The sequence below is a fragment of the Sprattus sprattus genome (assembly GCF_963457725.1).
Source record: "Sprattus sprattus genome assembly, chromosome: 12".
NCBI classification, from domain to species: Eukaryota; Metazoa; Chordata; class Actinopteri; order Clupeiformes; family Clupeidae; genus Sprattus; species Sprattus sprattus.
This window is the reverse complement of record NC_137910.1, coordinates 30,312,000-30,331,760: the sequence shown is the minus strand read 5'-3', so window position 1 is coordinate 30,331,760 and position 19,761 is coordinate 30,312,000. Positions and strand designations below refer to the sequence as shown.

General features: G+C 46.1%; 1 protein-coding gene across 1 annotated transcript in view; it reads left to right on the top strand.

The window, feature by feature from the left end:
- itpr1a (inositol 1,4,5-trisphosphate receptor, type 1a) overlaps positions 1–19,761 on the top strand; it is a gene marked incomplete at its 5' end in the record, with an annotated part of 72,614 nt that overhangs the window by 28,290 nt on the left and 24,563 nt on the right. The window contains 5 exons of the mRNA XM_080849261.1: positions 10,337–10,537; positions 10,798–10,908; positions 11,024–11,119; positions 11,239–11,373; positions 11,549–11,644. Coding sequence (XP_080705387.1) covers positions 10,337–10,537; positions 10,798–10,908; positions 11,024–11,119; positions 11,239–11,373; positions 11,549–11,644 — 639 coding nt within the window. The remainder of the gene's footprint in view (positions 1–10,336; positions 10,538–10,797; positions 10,909–11,023; positions 11,120–11,238; positions 11,374–11,548; positions 11,645–19,761) is intronic.

Genomic DNA, 19,761 nt, shown 5'->3' with positions numbered 1-19,761 from the left:
TGTATTTGAAACTTCGAGTTAGATACAGCATTTTGGAAATTATAAGCCTTTGTTAGTTGAGTGTACTGCTATTACAGTTTATAAGCTGAATAAGCCTTAGACTAAGATTTATGTTCAGACTTTAAATTTCTACACACTACATTATTTCACTGTTAATCTGCAAAACATAGCAACATGTCACAGAACTTTCATGTCTCTCCTGCTGGCGCAGCCAGCTATCAGCCCACTCAAGTGCCTGTTCTAAATGACACCCCACCACCCTTGGAACGTCGCACCCCCCCGCCCCAAAGGCATGCACCCTACACCCAGTACACCACCCCAGCTTATTCCCCAAGGCTGCCAGGCACTGGAGCTTCAGGACAGGTACCGCCACTCCGTTTTGACTACAGCCCAGACACAAGCACCAAGACAGACAGGTCAGTGGACACCTCTGTGCCTAAACACTGTGGACATGGGACCACAACAGCTCTACCCCTGCAAAGCACCACACACCATGCCCCAAGTATGATGTCATCTGCTCAGCAGCCCACTATAACAGCCTACCCCTATCTACCCCAGCCTAATGGGCCTAGCCCCCATGTCAATCCAAGCTATCCATATCCCAGACTTATGCCTCAAATGCTCATGCCTAGATTTCAAACACCTTCAGCGGCAGACATTTCAAGCAACCCCGCCGTCGCTAGGCAAAGCCCCCATGTACATTTTTCTGAGTCTGAAACCACATATCACAGCGAAGCCACACCATTGCCCCTGTACAGCGCCAATGCGTGGACCCCCAACACAAACCATTACAGCCCCCATGAAAGGTTTAACCATACAGCCACTGACATGCACCCGGAGCCACCACATCCCCAGACGCCCGCTCCAGGCTTGTACACCAGCACCCCTGCAGGTGCCTTCCATCCAGCCACACTTTCCAGCTTGTACACCTACCCATGTGTGCCACCGTTGAAGACCCCTGTTCGAGCTATGCACAGCCAAAGCCCTCCCACAGCAGCCTATGGCGGTCTCATGCAAACTCATCAGGTGAAAAATGTTCAAGTCTTCACTGGAAACCCAGACTGCAAGATACTGGTGGAGGACTGGGTTCGCGATATGCAGTACCTCCTCGAGGCGATAGAGCTCCCCACTCACCTTCGCTTTTCTACAGTCGTGCGCCACCTAGGTGGCGAGGCTCGCAAGCTGGTTCTTAACCTACCCCCCCAGGAACAGACCCCAGAAAAAGCGTTTCAGGAACTCAGGGCAGAATACAGTGACACCCGAGGCTCCCTAGACCCGTTAGCTGACTTTTATGAACGAAGCCAGAATTCAGGGGAGACCGCCTGCTCTTACGCCATAGCACTGGAGGCAAAATTGCGGGCTGTGGAAGATAAAGAAAGAGGGGGAAATCCATTCCCCGACCGTGATAACAAACTCAAGCGGCAGTTCATGAGGGGGCTAACCGAGGAGGAGGTGTACCTGAGAATAGCACCAATGACACCGAGACTCGTGAGCTTCCGTGAGCTTCAGGCTGAGCTCCGCCACCTAGTGAGAGAAGGTAAGAAGTTCCAGCCCCTTGACAAAGCAAAGAAAATATTCCAACAGGTCCATGTTACATCGGAGGATGGCGTGAGAAGAGAGAGAAGCAAGCCTGCATCTGAATTATCGGAGCTGACAGAGATGGTCAAGAAGCTAGCCTTTAACCAGCAGGAACAAATGGCCAAGTTGTCCACACTGGAGCTGAGAATAGCCTCTCCGCTGCTTGCTTCACCACAAACTGCCCCGTCAGCGCAGGGAAGGGTGAGCCAGAGCGCTAGCTTTACCTGTCACCGGTGTGGAAAGCTGGGACACCTAGCTCGAGTTTGCAGAGCAGTGCTTTCAGACCCCCTGCCAGTTGCAGTGCACACACCCCATCCCTCTCATCCTTTAAACTCTTAAAGCCCATGGTAGCTGGGGCAACCATGGGCGTGCAGCAAGGGCCCCACCCACCTGCTGAAAAGGTCCACACGGAAGAGGAAACACCCCTTGTGGGTCCCAGGAACGAAGGAAAGGTGAAAGTCAACGGCCTGGAGTGCAGAGCTCTCATTGACTCTGGCTCCCAGATAACCAGCATCACTTACAGCTACTGGCAGAGCCATCCAGTCTTAAAGCAGAAGAAGTTACAGTCTTCCAAAATACCCATTGAGGGAGCTGGGGGCCAAGTCGTGCCCTACCGTGGTGTATTGCTGGTCGATCTGCAAGTGCTTGGGACAGAGTATAAAGCTGTGCCTGCTTTCGTCGTTCCTGATTCCATCTACCGATCTTCAGTACCCCTCCTGGTGGGCACCAATGTCATTCGAGCCTCCCGGAGCCACCTCCAAGCAGCCTATGGCCAGCAGTTTCTGCACAGAGTCAAAGAGCAGCACCCAGAGTGGTATACAGCCCTGCTGAAGGTGGGGAGTGCCGAGCAAAGTGAAGTGCATGACATTGTAGGTCCTGCTGTGTACACTGGCCGTAAAATACGGATCCCTGGAGGGAAAGAAATGGACCTAAGATGTAGGATAAAAGCTGGTCCTCAGAAGAAGACATATACTGCCCTAATGGAATGCCAGGCCTCCTTGAAACTCCCCCAGGACCTGCTGGTCGCTAAAGTCCTCGCAGATGTGAAGGGAGGTTGTGCCCCGGTCAGAGTGATGAACCTGTCCCAGCATGATGTCACCATCCGACCACACACACATCTGGCCAATGCTGTCGTGGTGCACAATGTGTTGGAGTTTGGTGATGAGAAGAAGAGTGAAGCCGGGAACAACGAGGCATGCCTCAGCCTGGGCCAAGTTGTCGCCAGCTGTGCTGTCGACCTGAGTGAAGCAGCAGTGGAGAATGAGAATCAACGTGCTTGTCTGCAAGAGCTGCTGGACAAGAATGCAGACGTGTTCTCTCAGCATTCATTGGACTATGGGCACACAACCACTGTGCAGCATGAGATCCCGCTGGTGGACTCCAGGCCTTTCCGGCTACCATATCGAAAAATACCCTCTTCTCAGTGTCAGGATGTGAGGCAGTTGTTGACTGAGATGGCGGCCACAGGAGTCATCCGCCCCAGCAAGAGTCCTTATGCCTCCCCAGTTGTGGTAGTCACCAAGAAAGATGGGTCATTAAGACTATGTGTTGACTATAGGAAGCTGAACTCCTACAGCACCCGAGACGCGTTTCCCTTGCCAAGGATTGAGGAGGCTCTTGAGTCGTTGGGCCAAGCCAAATACTTCTCCACTCTTGACCTTACCTCTGGTTATTGGCAGGTGGAGGTAGCGGAACACGACAAGCACAAGACCGCATTCAGCACACCCATGGGGCTATTTGAAGCCAATAGGATGCCATTTGGCTTGCAAAATGCCCCCTCCACATTTCAAAGGCTCATGACCTGTTGCTTTGGAGACTTGAACTTCACCCATCTCCTTATCTACTTGGACGACATCATCATTTTTTCCACCTCTTTCAGTGAACATCTGGAAAGGCTGCAACTTGTCTTTGACAGGCTTCGGGAGCATGGATTGAAGCTTAAGCCCTCCAAGTGCCAGTTGGTGAGGCGAGAAGTAAACTACCTTGGTCACTTGGTGTCGGCTAACGGCATCAGGACCGACCCAGAGAAGATCAGCAGAGTGAAGGAGTGGCCAAAGCTCACCAACCGCAAAGAAGTGCTGCAGTTTCTAGGATTCGCGGGCTATTATAGGCGATATGTGAAGGGATACTCCAGCCTGGCTGCCCCCTTATACCGTCTCACATCTGGCGACCCCAGGAAGAAGAAGAGAGGGACCCAGAAAAATCCTGAGCTTGACCGACCCTTCACATGGACGGCTGAATGTGAGGAGGCATTTCAGTCCTTGAGAGATAAGTTGATTGATGCTCCAGTGCTAGGTTACCCAGACTACACCCTACCGTTCCTGCTGCAGACCGATGCTTCAGGGCAGGGGCTTGGCGCTGTGCTGGCGCAGGTCCAGGATGGGATGGAGAGAGTCATCGCGTATGGGAGCAGAGGCTTGAGCCCACCTGAGACGAGGTATCCAGCACACAAGCTCGAGTTCCTCGCCCTCAAGTGGGCAATCACAGACAAGTTCCACGACCATCTTTACGGACGCAAGTTCTCTGTTCTTACCGATAACAACCCCCTGAAGTATGTGATGACCTCTGCCAAACTCGACGCTACAGGCCAGCGTTGGGTGTCCCACCTGTCAATATTCGACTTTGATGTCCAGTATCGAAGGGGACGAGACAACTCCAATGCAGACGCCCTCTCACGCATGTCCAATGAGGAGGTGACGGAAGTCCTGCAGACCTGCCCCCAGCGAGTAAAGACAGATGGTCCGGGGCACAGAGAGGCTCAAGCTGCCCAGGAACAGGAGGGGGCCATGGGTGAAAGTGCTGCTGTGGAGGAGCCTGAAAGTAGTCTGCTGCTGGAGCCCAGTGAGCCGTATGGAGATGTGGGGATGGAGGCACTGCCTGCTATGACCACACAGGAGATACGGGCCGGGCAGAAGGAAGACCCCGACATAGGCCCTATCTCACACTTCAAGAGCCGGAACCAAAAACCAAGCCGCAGTGAGAGGATGGAAATGGCCGTTAGTGGACGCCTTCTCCTAAAAGAGTGGAGGAGGTTAGTGGTTAGAAGAGGCATCTTATACCGACGGGTCAGAGATTGCCATAAAGGAGTGGTGGAGCAGCTCATTCTGCCAGAGAAGCTGCGGGCAGCCGTCAAAACAGCTCTCCATGACGAAGCAGGGCATTTAGGATCTGAGAGGACGCTACAGACGATAAGAGAAAGGTTCTTTTGGCCGAGAATGTTTCAGGAGATCAAGGCCTGGTGTGAGCAGTGTGAGCGGTGCTGCCTCAGAAAGACCCCCACCACCAATGTCAGAGCTCCCCTTGTCAGTATCCATACTAGTGCCCCCATGGAGCTGGTATGCATTGACTATTTGTCACTGGAGAAGTCTAAGGGTGGCATTGAAAATGTGCTCATCGTCACAGACCACTTTTCCAGATATGCGCAGGCCTACCCCACTAAGGACCAAAAGGCAGGCACAGTGGCTCGGGTACTGTGGAGGAACTTCTTCTGCCGTTTTGGGTTCCCTGCGAAGCTGCATGCAGATCAGGGGCGCAATTTTGAAAGTGCAATTGTGAAGGAGCTGTGTAAGTGCACAGGCATTGTCAAAACCCACACCACGCCCTACCATCCTCAGGGCAACGGGACCACCGAACGGTTCAACAGGACCCTCATGAACATGCTGGGGACACTAGAGCCGCACTTGAAGTCTCGGTGGCATGAACATGTGGATGCCATGACGCACGCCTACAACTGCTCACGACACGACTCCACCGGGTACAGCCCATACTACCTGATGTTCGGCAGGCACCCAAGACTCCCAGTGGACCTGATCTTCGGCTCCCTGGCCACTAACAAGCCATGTGGCTACACAGAATACGTGCAGACCTTGCATGACTCCCTGACAGAGGCCTATGCCCTGGCCAATCAGACCTCGCACATTGCTAAAGACCAGCAGAAAAAATATTATGATAAGAAAGCAAAGAGTGAAGATTTCAGCCCAGGGGATAGAGTTTTAGTCAGAGTCTGTCATGTGGAGGGGAGGCAGAAGTTAGCGGACCGATGGGAGGCACGCCCTTATGTTGTGGTGAAGAAGCGGCCTGGTTCGCCTGTGTATGTGGTGCGCCTGGAGAATGGGGAAGCGGAAAGGGTGTTGCACCGAAACCTCCTTACCCAGTGCATGTTCCTCCCAGTTGAGCGTGGCAGCGGAGTGACCATGGAAGAGGGCCAGTCAGACAGTGAGGCATGGGAGACCAGCATAGAGCTGCACCCAGAAGGGGAACCAGAGGGTGATGGAGCAGAAAGTGGAGAGGAGGACCACACAGAGACCGAGCAAGCTGACATGGGGACCCGGGCAATGTGTGAAGGGGAAATGCATGCGACCAGTGGTTGTGCCACCCCTACACAGAGGAGAAACCCAGAGAGGAAGAGACATCCCCCAACAAAGCTCTCATTTGAGTCCCGAGTCAGGGCTAGAGAAAGCGATGAACAAAAGCTAGAAAGAGGGAGACAGTTGTGGCAAAGAGCTAAAACAAGAAGAGCGGCTGGACACAAATAGGGCCTCTCTACCTACACCTTGACAACAGACACACACACTACACACACTTCACACCACATAGCCCTTCACAACACTTTAATTTTTTTGAAATATCCCAGGTTACTGTAAAATTATTGTTATGAATAATCTCAGGTTACTGTTAGTTTTTGTTGGTTGATCTGATGGCTGGGACGCCATCACTTAAAGAAGGGGTGGATGTAAGGTAGTGAATGTGCCACGCCTCTAGGCAGCGTGGCAGCCGTTTTTTGTAATTGTTAATTTGTTTGTGTGTTTTGTACCTCGGGGTGACCCGTACGTTTGTCTTAAGTTCTGTTGTTTGAGATGTGTTGAGTGATTCGGTGAGTGCTAGATGAAGGAGATAGCTGCTGTGTGATATACTGTAAAATAAATCTCGCCACCATTTCGAAACGTCCTCGTCTCTCGTGTCAAGTACTTTGGACGCCCAACCACCCGCTAACCAACATAGATCACCTAAAACACAACGCAGAGTCCCAGCGGGCCGTTGACTGGAGAGAGAGGGTTACACATATATTAAATCTGGGTGTTCACCCAATATATATTTTTATTTTTTATTTTTGTCAAATTGATTAAAATTTGGGATTATATTTTCAAATTTTGGGAAGAAGACTGATCTAATTGGTTCAAATTTTTTTACAATTTATAAGGAAATGTTCTTCGTTTTCAACTTCTTGTGTGCAGTATTCGCACAACTTCTCCTCCTTAGGTCGCCATGTTTGTTTGTGGCGACCTTTTTCAATGGCCAATGTGTGATCACTGAGTCTGTACCTAGTGAGTGTTTTTCGGATCTGGGGGTTCTTTATGACATTTAGATATTTCTCTCTCTATCTCCTTCTAACCAAGGTAGGCTATAGGCTAACGTTAAAACTACAGCATAGCTTACCTAAACTACGTACATAACATAAGCCATTATAACACACGTGCCCATCATTTTAAACATCATGTAACGTGTATTTCAGTATGACAGATTTAAAAAACTGAAAAACTGCATTATTTGGATGTTGTTAATATGAATCAGAACTATCCTTGAGTTAAACAAATACAGATGACTGTCTTTCAGGTGCTATGCTAAATTGAACGTACTATCTCCCTTGGTCTGAAGAACACGGTACGGTAGCATCGTTTGCATAATGTTCAAAAGTAGGGTGACTAGACGTCCTGTTTTACTCGTTAATGTCCTCCTTTCGACACCTAAAAAATGCGTCTGGCAGGGATTCCAAAAGCGTCCGGGATTTAGCCTCGTCGGATATTTGTGTTTCTCTGGGTGTTTCACAAACTAATATTACGTCTTTTCTCCGTTACGTTCCACCTTTTTGCGCGTGCTCTAATTGGTCAACCGCCTTCCCAGTGTTCCCAGATATGATAATTATCCTCCAAAATGAGCCTATGATACGATACGCAATTTCCAGTCTGGCAACACTTCACACCTGGCCGCCTCCACTAGTTTCATCGTTTACAATAGTAAATGGCAGATGTGAAAAACATGTCAAAACTTCGACTGGAAAACCGAAGCGTATGCCCCCGTCAGTTCCAGAAGAAGCGCAGCCCCGATTCTAACAGCTGGCACCGGCGGTCACTGTGCTTCAAAAAAAATGGGTATCGTCGGTGTTTTGTTATTTTAGTAGCCTACCGAAAGCTATCGTAAGTATCGGTTCTCGTGACATCCCTAATATACACTACCGTTCAAAAGTTTGGGGTCATCCAGACAATTTCATGTTTTCCATGAAAACTCACACTTGCATTTATCAAACTAGAAAATGCATTTCCTGAAGGAAATACCAGTGCATGAAATGCAAAGGTTAAGAAAGGAAGAAGAAAAGAAAGAAGAGTGAAAGAAGGAAAGAAGAAAGGAAAGAAGAGTGGAAGAAGGAAAGACAAAAGGAAAGAAGAGTGAAGAAAGGAGAGAAGAGCGGAAGAAGGAAAGAAGAGTGAAAGAAGGAAAGAAGAAAAGAAAGAAGAGTGAAGAAAGGAAAGAAGAGTGGAAGAAGGAAAGAAGAAAAGAAAGAAGAGTGAAATAATGAAAGAAGAAAGGAAAGAAGAGTGAAGGAAGGAAAGAAGAGTGGAAGAAGGAAATAAGAAAAGAAAGAAGAGTGAAAGAAGGAAAGAACAAAGGAAAGAAGAGTGAAAGAAGAAAATAAGAAAGGAAAGAAGAGTGGAAGAAGGAAAGAAGAGTGAACAAGAGTGGCTCTGGATGAAGAGATAAAGAGAGAGTGAAAATATTGAAAAAAGGAGATAAAAATGGAGTGAAGAAGAGAGATTGAGTGTGAGAGAAAGTTGACTGAGAGAGAAAGATGGAGAGATGGAGAGAAAAAAAAGTAGAGAATGGATGGTGTCTTAATGTTCCTAGTTACAGTTAAATTGAGAGGGACAGAGAGAGTAGAGGTTCCTTTGATTTGGTGCAGCTGTCAGTGAAGCACAGGTGCAAGCCAGTTTAAAGACCCTATTATGATGTCATAATGGCCCAATGTAAGTCAATGGGAAAAATTTATATTTGTTTTTCTTTAATATCTTAAAAAGTATAAAGTTTAGAAAAGTGAAAAATACATAGCATAAGTGTCGTTTACAAGACCTACGCGTCAAAGTTTGAATGAAGTTTCTACGTTAAGCGGTTCGGGCTGAATTAATCACAGAAAAAGGTAACAAGAATAAGAAGAAGAAGAAGAAGAAGAAGCCTAGGAATAACAATACAGGGCATTTCATGCACTGTAATTAGTTGCAAAATGAATAGAAAAAATAGTAAAGACATTGACAAGGTTGGAAATAATGATTTTTATTTGAAATATTAATTGTGTTTTTAAAACTTTGCTTTCGTCAATAAAGGCTCCATTTGCAGCAATTACAGCATTGCAGACCTTTGGCATTCTAGCTATTAATTTGTGGAGGTAATCTGTAGAAATTTCACCCCACGCTTCCTGAAGCACCTCCCACAAGTTGGATTGGCTTGATGGGCACTTCTTGCATACCATAGGGCCAAGCTGCTCCCACAACAGCTCAATGGGTTGAGATCTGGTGACTGCGCTGGCCACTCCATTACAGACAGCATACGAGCTGCCTGCTTCTTCCCTAAATAGTTCTTGCATAATTTGGAGGTGCGCTTTGGGTCCATTGTCCTGTTGTAGGAGGAAATTGGCTCCAATGAAGCGCTGTATGGCATGGCGTTGCAAAATGGAGTGATAGCCTTCATTATTTAAAATCCCTTTTACCTTGTACAAATCTCCCACTTTACCAGCACCAAAGCAGCCCCAGACAGCATCCAGCATCTTTTCACCTGTTCTGTGTCTAACAAATGTTCTTCTGTATGATCCAAACACCTCAAACTTTAAATTCGTCCAGAACTCTTTTTTCCAATCTACCTCTGTCCAATGTCTGTGTTCTTTTATATCAATCTTTTCTTTTTGTTGGCCAGTCTCAGATATGGCTTTTTCTTTGCCACTCTGCCTATAATGCCAACATCCCAGAATCGCCTCTTCACTGTAGAAGGTGATAATGGCGTTTTGCGGGTACCATTTTAAAAGGTGCCGGTTGAGGACCTGTGAGGCGTCTATTTCTTAAACTAGACACTCTAATATACTGTACTTGTGTTCTTGTTGAGTTGTGCACCGGGGCCTCCCCCCTCTGGTTAGAGCCCGTTTGTGCTGTTGGGGGGAAGTACACACCGTTGTAGGAAATGTTCAGTTTCTTCGCAATTTCTCGCATGGAATAGCCTTCATTTCTAAGAACAAGAATAGACTGGCGAGTTTCACATGAAAGTTATCTTTTTCTGGCCATTTTGAGAGTATAACCGAACCCACAAATGTGATGCTCCAGATACTCAACTAGCTCAAATGAAAGCCAGTTTTATAGCTTTTTTCACCAGCAAAACAGTTTTCAGCTGTGCTAACATAATTGCACAAGGGTTTTCAAGGGTTTTCTAGTCATCCATGAGTCTTCTAAGGCGATTAGCAAACACAATGTACCATTATAACACTGGAGTGATAATTGCTGGAAATGGGCCTCTATACACCTATGTAGATATTTCATTAAAAACCAGATATTTCCACCTAGAATAGTCATTTACCACATTAACAATGTAAAGAGTGTATTTCTAATATATGTAATGTCATCTTCTTTGAAGAAAACAGTGCTTTTCATTGAAAAATAAGGAAATGTCTAAGTGACCCCAAACTTTTGAACGGTAGTGTATATTTACTTTCCTCTCTTTTCAGAACTTCTTGCGCTGTCAGAACAACAAGAACAACTACAACCTGGTCTGCGAGACCCTGCAGTTCCTGGACTGCATCTGCGGCAGCACCACCGGAGGCCTGGGCCTGCTAGGCCTCTACATCAACGAGAAGAACGTGGCCCTCATCAACCAGACCGTCGAGAGCCTCACAGAGTACTGCCAGGGGCCCTGCCACGATAATCAGGTTCGCGTACAGTATGTTTGAACATGTCAACATGGGTGAAGTTCATTCACATCTCCATGCAATAAGTGCTTCACCCCCCTTATACACACATCCCTGCCACATGTAGTCAGCCACTAGCGACATGCATCCATACTGGCTCTGTCTTTGTATGAGGAAGAAGAAATATTTATGTCTGAAAATACTAATATTTATTGACAACAAAAGTAGATTTTCACGTTCTCACACTTCCAGCCAAATGATACGTGGATGTTTCTTCTCAGAACTGTATAGCTACCCACGAGTCCAATGGCATTGACATCATCATCTCTCTGATCCTGAATGACATCAATCCTCTGGGAAGGAAAAGGATGGACCTGGTGTTAGAACTGAAGGTTTGAATAGAATGGATTTGTCCATGTGTGTTGCGTATCTATATGTATTCTAAACAGCAGACAGCCGACGGCCTTTGAAGTGTTTTGCATTGTTCCTCTGTTCCACCTCCTCTAGAATAATGCCTCCAAGTTGTTGCTGGCCATCATGGAAAGTCGCCATGACAGTGAAAATGCAGAGAGAATCCTTTTTAACATGCGCCCGAAAGAACTTGTAAGGCACCTTTTTTCCATAGCCAAATAGTTTATATAATAACTAACATTTGGATGACCCTCCGTCACACTCACACAACCATGCAAAGCAATGCTCAGCTGACAGAACTGTGTTTTTAGGTGGAGGTGATGAAGAAAGCTTACCAGCAGGGGGAGATAGAGTTTGAGGAACCTGAGGATCAGGAGGACAATGGAGACGACTACGCTGCATCACCACGAAATGTTGGACACAACATCTATATCCTCGCACATCAGGTAGGAATTTACACACACACACACACAGACACACACACAGACACACACACAGACACACACACACACACACACACACACACACACACACACACACACACACACACACACACACACACACACACACAGATACAAATCTGTCATGAAAAATTTGACACCACTTTGCTTTACTCCAAAGCTGTCCCGACACAACAAGGAGCTCCAGATCCTGCTGAAGCCTGGAGGAGATGACCAGGCACTGGAGTACTACACTGAGCACACCTCACAGATAGAGGTACCAGCCAATTACAGGGCACTGGCAACAAACAATTGCTAGAGCCAATCGCTACAGCCAGTATTATGCCATCAGCAGCCAGAGTCCTTGAGCCCCTAGATGGTTTTGTGTCGATTTATCTGTGCTCGGCTAGTGAGACTGCAGGTTTTGCTCCGTGTACCCCTTTGATAGCTTTCTTCTCTATTCAATCACTTTTATTTCCTTTCATCCTGCACAGTTTGAGGGCTTGCTGCCTTCCTAGACCTATATGGGACAGATTTCCCTATTCGGATGTGGACATGCATACCCAGATGCACAAGCACAAAACACAGTCACTCACACACACTCACTCACTCAAACACACACACATACACACACACACACACACACACACAAAAACACACACACACACACACACACACACACACACACACACACACATTCTCTAACTCCTTTATTCACACTCTCTCCCACACACACTCACACACACACACACACACACACACATACATTCTCTAACTCCTTTATTCACACTCTCTCCCACACACACACACAAACACACACACACACACACACACACACACTCACACACACACACACACACACACACACACACAACCACACACACACACACACACACACACATACTGGTTAGGGTTTCAGGCCGGAAACCGTAGGGTGGCCAGTTCCATCCCCGACCACTAGGAAAAATGTGGCCGGGGGAAGTGGTAGACCACTGCTCTCCCATGCCCACGTCTTTTTACTATTTGTTGTGGATCAAGCAGGCCCGAAACTAACGTCAGACGTCGCGCAGGACTCCAATTACCACAATGCTGAGCTGCGCATAAAAGCGGCATTTACCTGCGCGTCACTCTCTGATCTCTCTGCTACCTCTGATACCATTCCAACCTGGTGCCAGTGGGCGTAGTGCGGAGGCATGCGTTGTGAGAGACTGCAATTGCTTGCACGGGACTGACGTCACGCCTTGGGCGCTTCATTTAAAAGAGGCTGAGCATTACTTTATTTTTCTCCATTAATTTGTAAGACAATAAAATCCTTTTTGGAAAGATACCAAGCTTGTCCGACCTGTGAAATCCACTACAATTTTGGTGCCGAAACCCGGGAAGAGGGAAAAAGACGAGAGAATTGAATTCCCTACCTGAGACAGATGTGGATTACCTGAGTGATCGCAGGTGAGGACAGGTGATACTCAACAATGGAGAACAATGGAGAAGCTTGCAAGGTTGAAGAAAGTACGATCAGAACAGCAGTGACAAAAATAATCATTAAGGTTGTTAAAGAGATACGGTAAGAAGAACCAATTGAGTAGGGCTGTCACGGTTGAGGAATTTTCCCTGCAGTGAAACAGGGGGCGCAATATCGCGGTATGCAATATTATTGCACCATTTTTTCCCCCCATCTATCTAGCAAATAGAGTGGCATAGTGTGACGTATTCTCCATGGCAACTGGTTCCACACAAAACGTCCAGGCTATCTAACGTAGGCTAACGTGCTAACATTAGAAAGTTGGCAGTTTGCCACATGGGAAATCACTTCAACCATTATTGCTGGTTACAGTAACTGTGTTATTGGATAGTACAGTGTCTATTTAAAAAAATCGAAGCGAGAAAATGCCGTTTAAGCGAGATAATGCACAGTTAAATTCAAAACACACCCGTAACCGGAGTTTTGTCAGCCAACTTTTCGGACACAACGGAGCTGAAGGTTTATGTGGGACCCGTTGCCATGGAGAATATGTCACCACTTTTCCACTCTATTCGTTTGTTACTAAATTTATATTTATATTACTTCACTTCGTGTCGTGCCTAACAACTCCCCTTACCTGTTCTAAAATCAGCGCAAAGCACGGCCTCTTGGGGCTTATTGCATAATTTAAAAAAGGTTATTAAAAAAAGACGAGGCAATTTTATTACACTTCTTATTTATTGAATGCAGATCAAAGGGTGGTAACGGCACAGATGCAAGTTGTTTCTCCTGATTGAACTTAAAAACTAAATTCAGGAGAAGGCTGAACGTTTAAATGCATAAAATAAAATAAATAATAAATAAATAAAATAATTGCCCGTTTTGTTTTTTTAAATTAAGTAGCCTATACAAAATAAGAGGAACCAGGCACTACAATTTCACATTCACACACACACACACACACACACATAGGGCGATGATTTATAGCTCGGTCATGTCCTTGTTACGCAAGGAAAACCAGCATGTTAACCTTATGTGGTTGAGAGAGGATCTGAGAAACAGAATGAGTGACAACATTTCCAGCGACACTGAAAACCCTCTTGGATGGTGTGCTTTTTGCGCAAATACACATGTACTTGCGTGCCACTGTGGAGAGCAAGGGAAATCTCTCCTGGTTGTTGCACCACCATGCCAGGGGGTTTTCATTAGAGTCGATGGGTTTCTCCTGCAGGTAGCGAGTGAGCTCCAGGTCGGCTCTGGCTCTCTTCGGGACCGTTGCAGACGTGCTTGTCCGTGACTACAGCAGGTCTCCGAGCGTTCTTTTTTTGGTGGGTGGTGGCACCGCTGTCTGCGCCAAGGACTCTGGCTGGTCAGCAACTGACGCACTGGCACCGCTCTCTCTGTCTTCCGTGTCCAACATCTCATTGATCAGTGCGCACTTTGTCTCCTCCTCCGCATACTCATCAAAATTGTTGCCCCGATATCTTGGGTCCAGGAAGCAGGACTTTGCCAAAGTTGCTTGTAGAGCAGCTGGTCTGTACTTCTCCTTGAGAACACTGCACATCTTCCTCTTGATGTCTGAGGTCAGAGTGGTGTCCTCGTCTGATGGTTTTAAAACATCTTCAGTGAGGATAAATGAGACCGTGACATAGTTCTCGCCAGACAGCAAATAAATTCAGCCGCTGGCTTCAACGCCGCGTTCACCGACTCCAAAACTGCAATGTCCTGCCAGCTGGGGATGAGATGCTGATGCCGCCGATCATCCAAAACTCTTTTTATGGCGGGGATTTGCTCCAAGACTCGGTCCACCATTTTCTGTTTGGAGCCCCATTTTGTTGGACAGTCCTGCATGGACGGAGTAATGGCCGTATAATTATTGAACTGAAATTACACCAGCTTAAAAAGCCTTAAAGCCTTAAAAGCTTTTTTTCAGAGGCCAAACACAACTGATGAGGGTAAACCTTCTGACGAGGATGAACCTATAATACCTGCAGTGTTTCGTCTGAACGCATTTAATTTTATTATACTGTCTATGCCTGTGCGTTAGCGCCGAAGTTGCGTATCCGAGAGCGGTATTGCAGACAGAGATTTGGAAAAATTAGGCTATAGCTCGCACTCGCAGCATATTGAAAATTGGAGCTGTGAACTTAGTTCAAAATTTTGAATGATGAACAATGAACTGAGCTACTTCATGTGGAAAGCGAACTTTCCAAACACTGAATACCTGAAGCCCTAGATGTTCGAACAGCATCACCAGAGAAAAAGCTGAAATGTCGGGTGTTTATGTCGTTATGGAGTGACAAGTTCTCTTGGCTCAGGTGCGAGGTAATTGATAGTCACAGTAAAATGTTCTGTTAGCAATGCGAAAAGGCGACGCAAAGGATTCACAAGAGGGTCGAATAATTTAAGAATCTCTGCTCTCATTAAACAGAGCAAAGACCATGTTGCGGCGCTCATTTTAACGCCACAGCAAGTTGCGATTAAAGGCCACTTATTGACGCGCATCAGACATTAATGTTTTTGTTTCCCATTGTAAACTTAGGAAAGTTGCATTCTAAACTACCTGATTATGTTATTATTTAAGCTATGCAGGCCGTCAGTTTTCTTCAATAGGCTAATTTAGAAGCAGAAATAGATATTTGGCCGGCTTATCATTAAAATGTCTCGCAAATGAAGAACATTTTTCTCTAGCGGAACCTCTGGTTCAGAGAGGACCATCAGAGGACGTCAAGGGGACGTTTTGGAAGGACCGAATGCGAACGTCCCGCAGAGGACCACAGGTAAAGGTTACGGGGACGTTTTTAAAGGATGTCCTGGGGACGTATGCAGAGAGACCAAATAAGAACATTCCCTAATAGTCCGTTTTAAGGCTCATGCGAACGTCACGCAGAGGACCTGCAGGTAAAGGTAACGGGGACGTTTTTAAAGGACGTCCTGGGGACGTGTGCTGACCAAATTATAAGGTTCCCTAATAGTCCGTTTTAAGGCTCATGCGAACGTCACGCAGAGGACCTGCAGGTAAAGGTAACGGGGACGTTTTTAAAGGATGTCCTGGGGACGTATGCTGAGAGACCAAATAAGAACGTTCCCTAATAGTCCGTTTTAAGGCTCATGCGAACGTCACGCAGAGGACCTGCAGGATAAGGTAACAGGGACGTTTTTAAAGGATGTCCTGGGGACGTATGCTGAGAGACCAAATAAGAACGTTCCCTAATAGTCCGTTTTAAGGCTCATGCGAACGTCACACAGAGGACCTGCAGGATAAGGTAACAGGGACGTTTTTGAAGGACGTCCTGGGGACGTGTGCTGAGAGACCAAATTATAATGTTCCCTAAAAGTCCGATTTAAGACTCATGCGAACATCACAGAAGGACCAAACGTAGACTTGCTGCGAACGTCAAAAACGTTCTGGTAACGTCCTCTAGTGAACGTTGTGCCGGGGACCAATTTGGGACGATTGGGGACCTTGCGAATGTCCTGTTAACGTCCTGGGGACGTTCCCTGTTTGCGGGGTAAATATCGCGATATTTCATTTTTGCGATTATTGCGACAGCCCTATTGCAGAGTCCTTAGATGAGTGGAATGAGCAATGAAGTCATAGAGAAAGTTCACTGTCGGAATTGGATCGAGAAATCGAGTTGATAACACCTATGGAGGAATTAGATGAGGAGGTAAATGGAGCCATGCACTATGTGGATGAAATTAAGATGACTTATGTGCGCACGAGAAAGTATTTGGATAAACAGAAGCGAGACGAAGAAGGCGAAGCATCGTCGCACACGACAGTTCAGACGCGCAGAATTCCCACGATGAAGTTGCCAAAACTTTCCATTGAAAACTAAGTAAGTGGCAAAACTTTTGGAGTCAGTTTTCAAGTGCAATACATGATAATGAGCATTTAAGAAAGGTCGATAAGTTTAACTATCTGAAGTGTTTTCTTTCTGCCAACGCTGGAAAAGTAGTAGCAGGCCTGTCTTTGACCGAAAAAAATTATGATCATGCAATCAAAATGCTAACTAATCGATTAAAAGGGCGACAGACATTGTAGCGCTGAGCAATTTATACGATGAATGTGAAGTTCAAGTGCGTATATAGCCTAGACGCAATGGGAGTAGTTTCAGATGCCTATGGATGCTTACTCTGCCCTATTCTTATGAAAATGATGCCCGAAGAAATTACACTGGAATTCACACGCCAGCTAAAAGAGGAAGAAGTTTTGAGCGTGAAGGATTAAATGGACTTTTTGCAAAAGGAAGTAGTAAGTCGGGAAAGAACTGCCCATGTATCCAAGCGACAATTAAGTTCTGGTTTGGAAAGAGACTCCTTAAGAGACAATGACAAAATAATGTTTGAGCAAAGAAAACGCTATGCTCCTACATCAGCTACATTTCATGTAGCAGCTCGAGAAGATTCATGTTGTTTATTCTGCAATGAAAGTACACACAAGTCACGAGAATGCAATATGCAGAGTGTAGAAGCAAGGAGATACAAGTTGCGGAGACTAGGCTGTTGTTTTGTATGCTTAGGCGCAAGGCATATTGCGCGCAACTGTAGAGCGCAAGGCATTCACTGAATGATCACTGAATCTGCCAATTGTTGGTGAAGAAACTCTGAATCTGCATACATTTGCTTCCACCACTTCAAAACTGATAAAGTGCAGAAAGGTGCGAGTGAGTTTAAGAAATATTAAAACAGAGCAGAGTGTAACTTTAGAGCGCAATGTGTGCACTTCCAAATTACAGATCGCAGATCCAGAAATCAGAAAGATGTTGGAAGCCAAAGGACGTCAAGTGGCAGACGTACCGATTCGAGGCATGGATACAGAGGAGCTAGGGATTCTAATCGGAGAGGTACTACTGGAAAATTGTGACCGAACAAATGGAGCGCATCAGTGACTCGCTGGTAGCGATCGAGAGCAAGTTCGGATGGCTGGTACAAGGGACAACGACAGTGCTGAAAGTCACAAGGGAACCATTGGACATTGGAGTGTTGCACGTTAGTGTGGCCCAAGACTTCTCACTGTCCAATCAGTTGCGCTGCTTTTGGGAAACGGAGTCCATTGGAATATTACAAAAAAAGGAACCATGTGTGATGGATCATGAGGCCTTAAAGAAGTTCCAGAGAACAGTGATTGATAAGGGAGGCAGGTACGAAGTGAGTTTGCCTTGGAAAGAGAATAATTGTGAATTGGCAACACATTTGAGTGTTGCTAAACGGAGATTTACCAATCTGACAAAGAAATTTAGCAAGGAACAGTCACTCTACGAAAGATATGATCTAGTGATACGAGATTACTTGAGAGAAGGGATAATTGAGGAAGTGACAAGTGAGGATTCAGCTAATGCAGTTGGGGGTCCAGTTTATTATATGCCTCATCATGCCGTTGTGAAGGAAGAAAGAGCTACAACCAAAGTGCGTGTAGTGTTTGATGCGTCTTCGCATGAGGGTAACAGTCCGTCACTCAACAAGTGTCTACTCGCAGGCCTAAATCTGAATCCAGAACTTCTGAGTATCCTTTTAAGATTCCTTGAACACAAAGTGGCACTTATGGCAGACATTACAAAGGCATTCCTACAAGTTTCATTGAATGAACGAGATCGAGATGCATTGACATGCAGGACAAGCCCAGTAACAGCAATGAAGCCAATCTCATCACACTGAGAATGACGAGTTCCATTTGGAGAAACGTCAAGCCCTTTCCTGCTGGCAGCAACGATCAGACATCACCTCGAAAGGTATGAAAACATCTACCCAGAAGTAGTCAAAATTATGAGAGAGTGTCTGTATGAAGACGATCTGATTACTGGAGCTGCACATGTTAAATCAGCGGAAAACATTGCGCTAAAACCAAAAGAGATTATGTCGACCGCCGAAATGGTGCTTGGTAAATGGAAAACGAACGCTGCAGAATTGCAATACAAATGGATGCATTCGGAGCTCATCGAAAAAGCAGAAATCAAAGGCCAATCGACATTGAAAGTGCTTGGAATTACGTGGAAAACGGATAAGGATGACTCTACCTTTGAAGTGAATGACCTAGTGAAGTTTTTGCAAAAGAGCGTGGAGTGTTACAATCAGCTGCTAGACTGTTTGACCCAATATAATTTGTTATCCCCATTCACCATCAGGATAAAATGCCTTTTCCAAGAGCTGTGGCAAAGAGGAGTTGATTGGGACGAAGGACTTCCAGAAGAATTATGCGAAAAATGGGAACAGTGGTGCGCAGAGATACCAACTTTACAAAGGCTATCAGTGCCACGGCGCTATGACACTACTCTGCCAGAAGGTGAGCCCAATGTAAGAGAAGTTCATGTATTCTGCAATGCCAGTCAAAACGCCTATTGTGCGGCAGCATATATGCGCATAGCCAATGCTGATGACAATTGCCATAGTAGTTTAATCGCAGCAAAAAAATGAGTAGCCCCATTGAAGCCAACAACTTTACCCAGACTAGAGCTCTTAAGAGCAGTGATTGGAGCTAGACTCGGAGCTTACATAATCACACATTAGAAATTGAATAAAAGTAATTTGAAACTTTGGACAGACTCCATGATACGCTTCATTGGATAAAGAGCGATGCAAAACAGTGGAAACCATTTGTAGCCAATCGAGTGTCAGAAATACAGAATTTGACTTCGCCAGAAAACTGGAAAAATTGTCGAGGCCAAGAAAACCCAGCAGATCTCGGCACAAGAGGAATTTCCGTACAGTCCATGATCGAAGCCGACCTATGGTGGAATGGGCCGCAGTGGCTGCGTAGGCTCGAAGCGCATGAGATGGAGATGGAAAACACGGTGAAAGCAGCAAATATTTCTCAAAATCAAATTCATGCTAACGAAGTAAAAGAAAAGAATATGCAAGAGCCAATGTTTGATTTAAACAAGTATAGTGATTTGCAAACAGTATTACGAGTGACTGCATGGATTAAACGA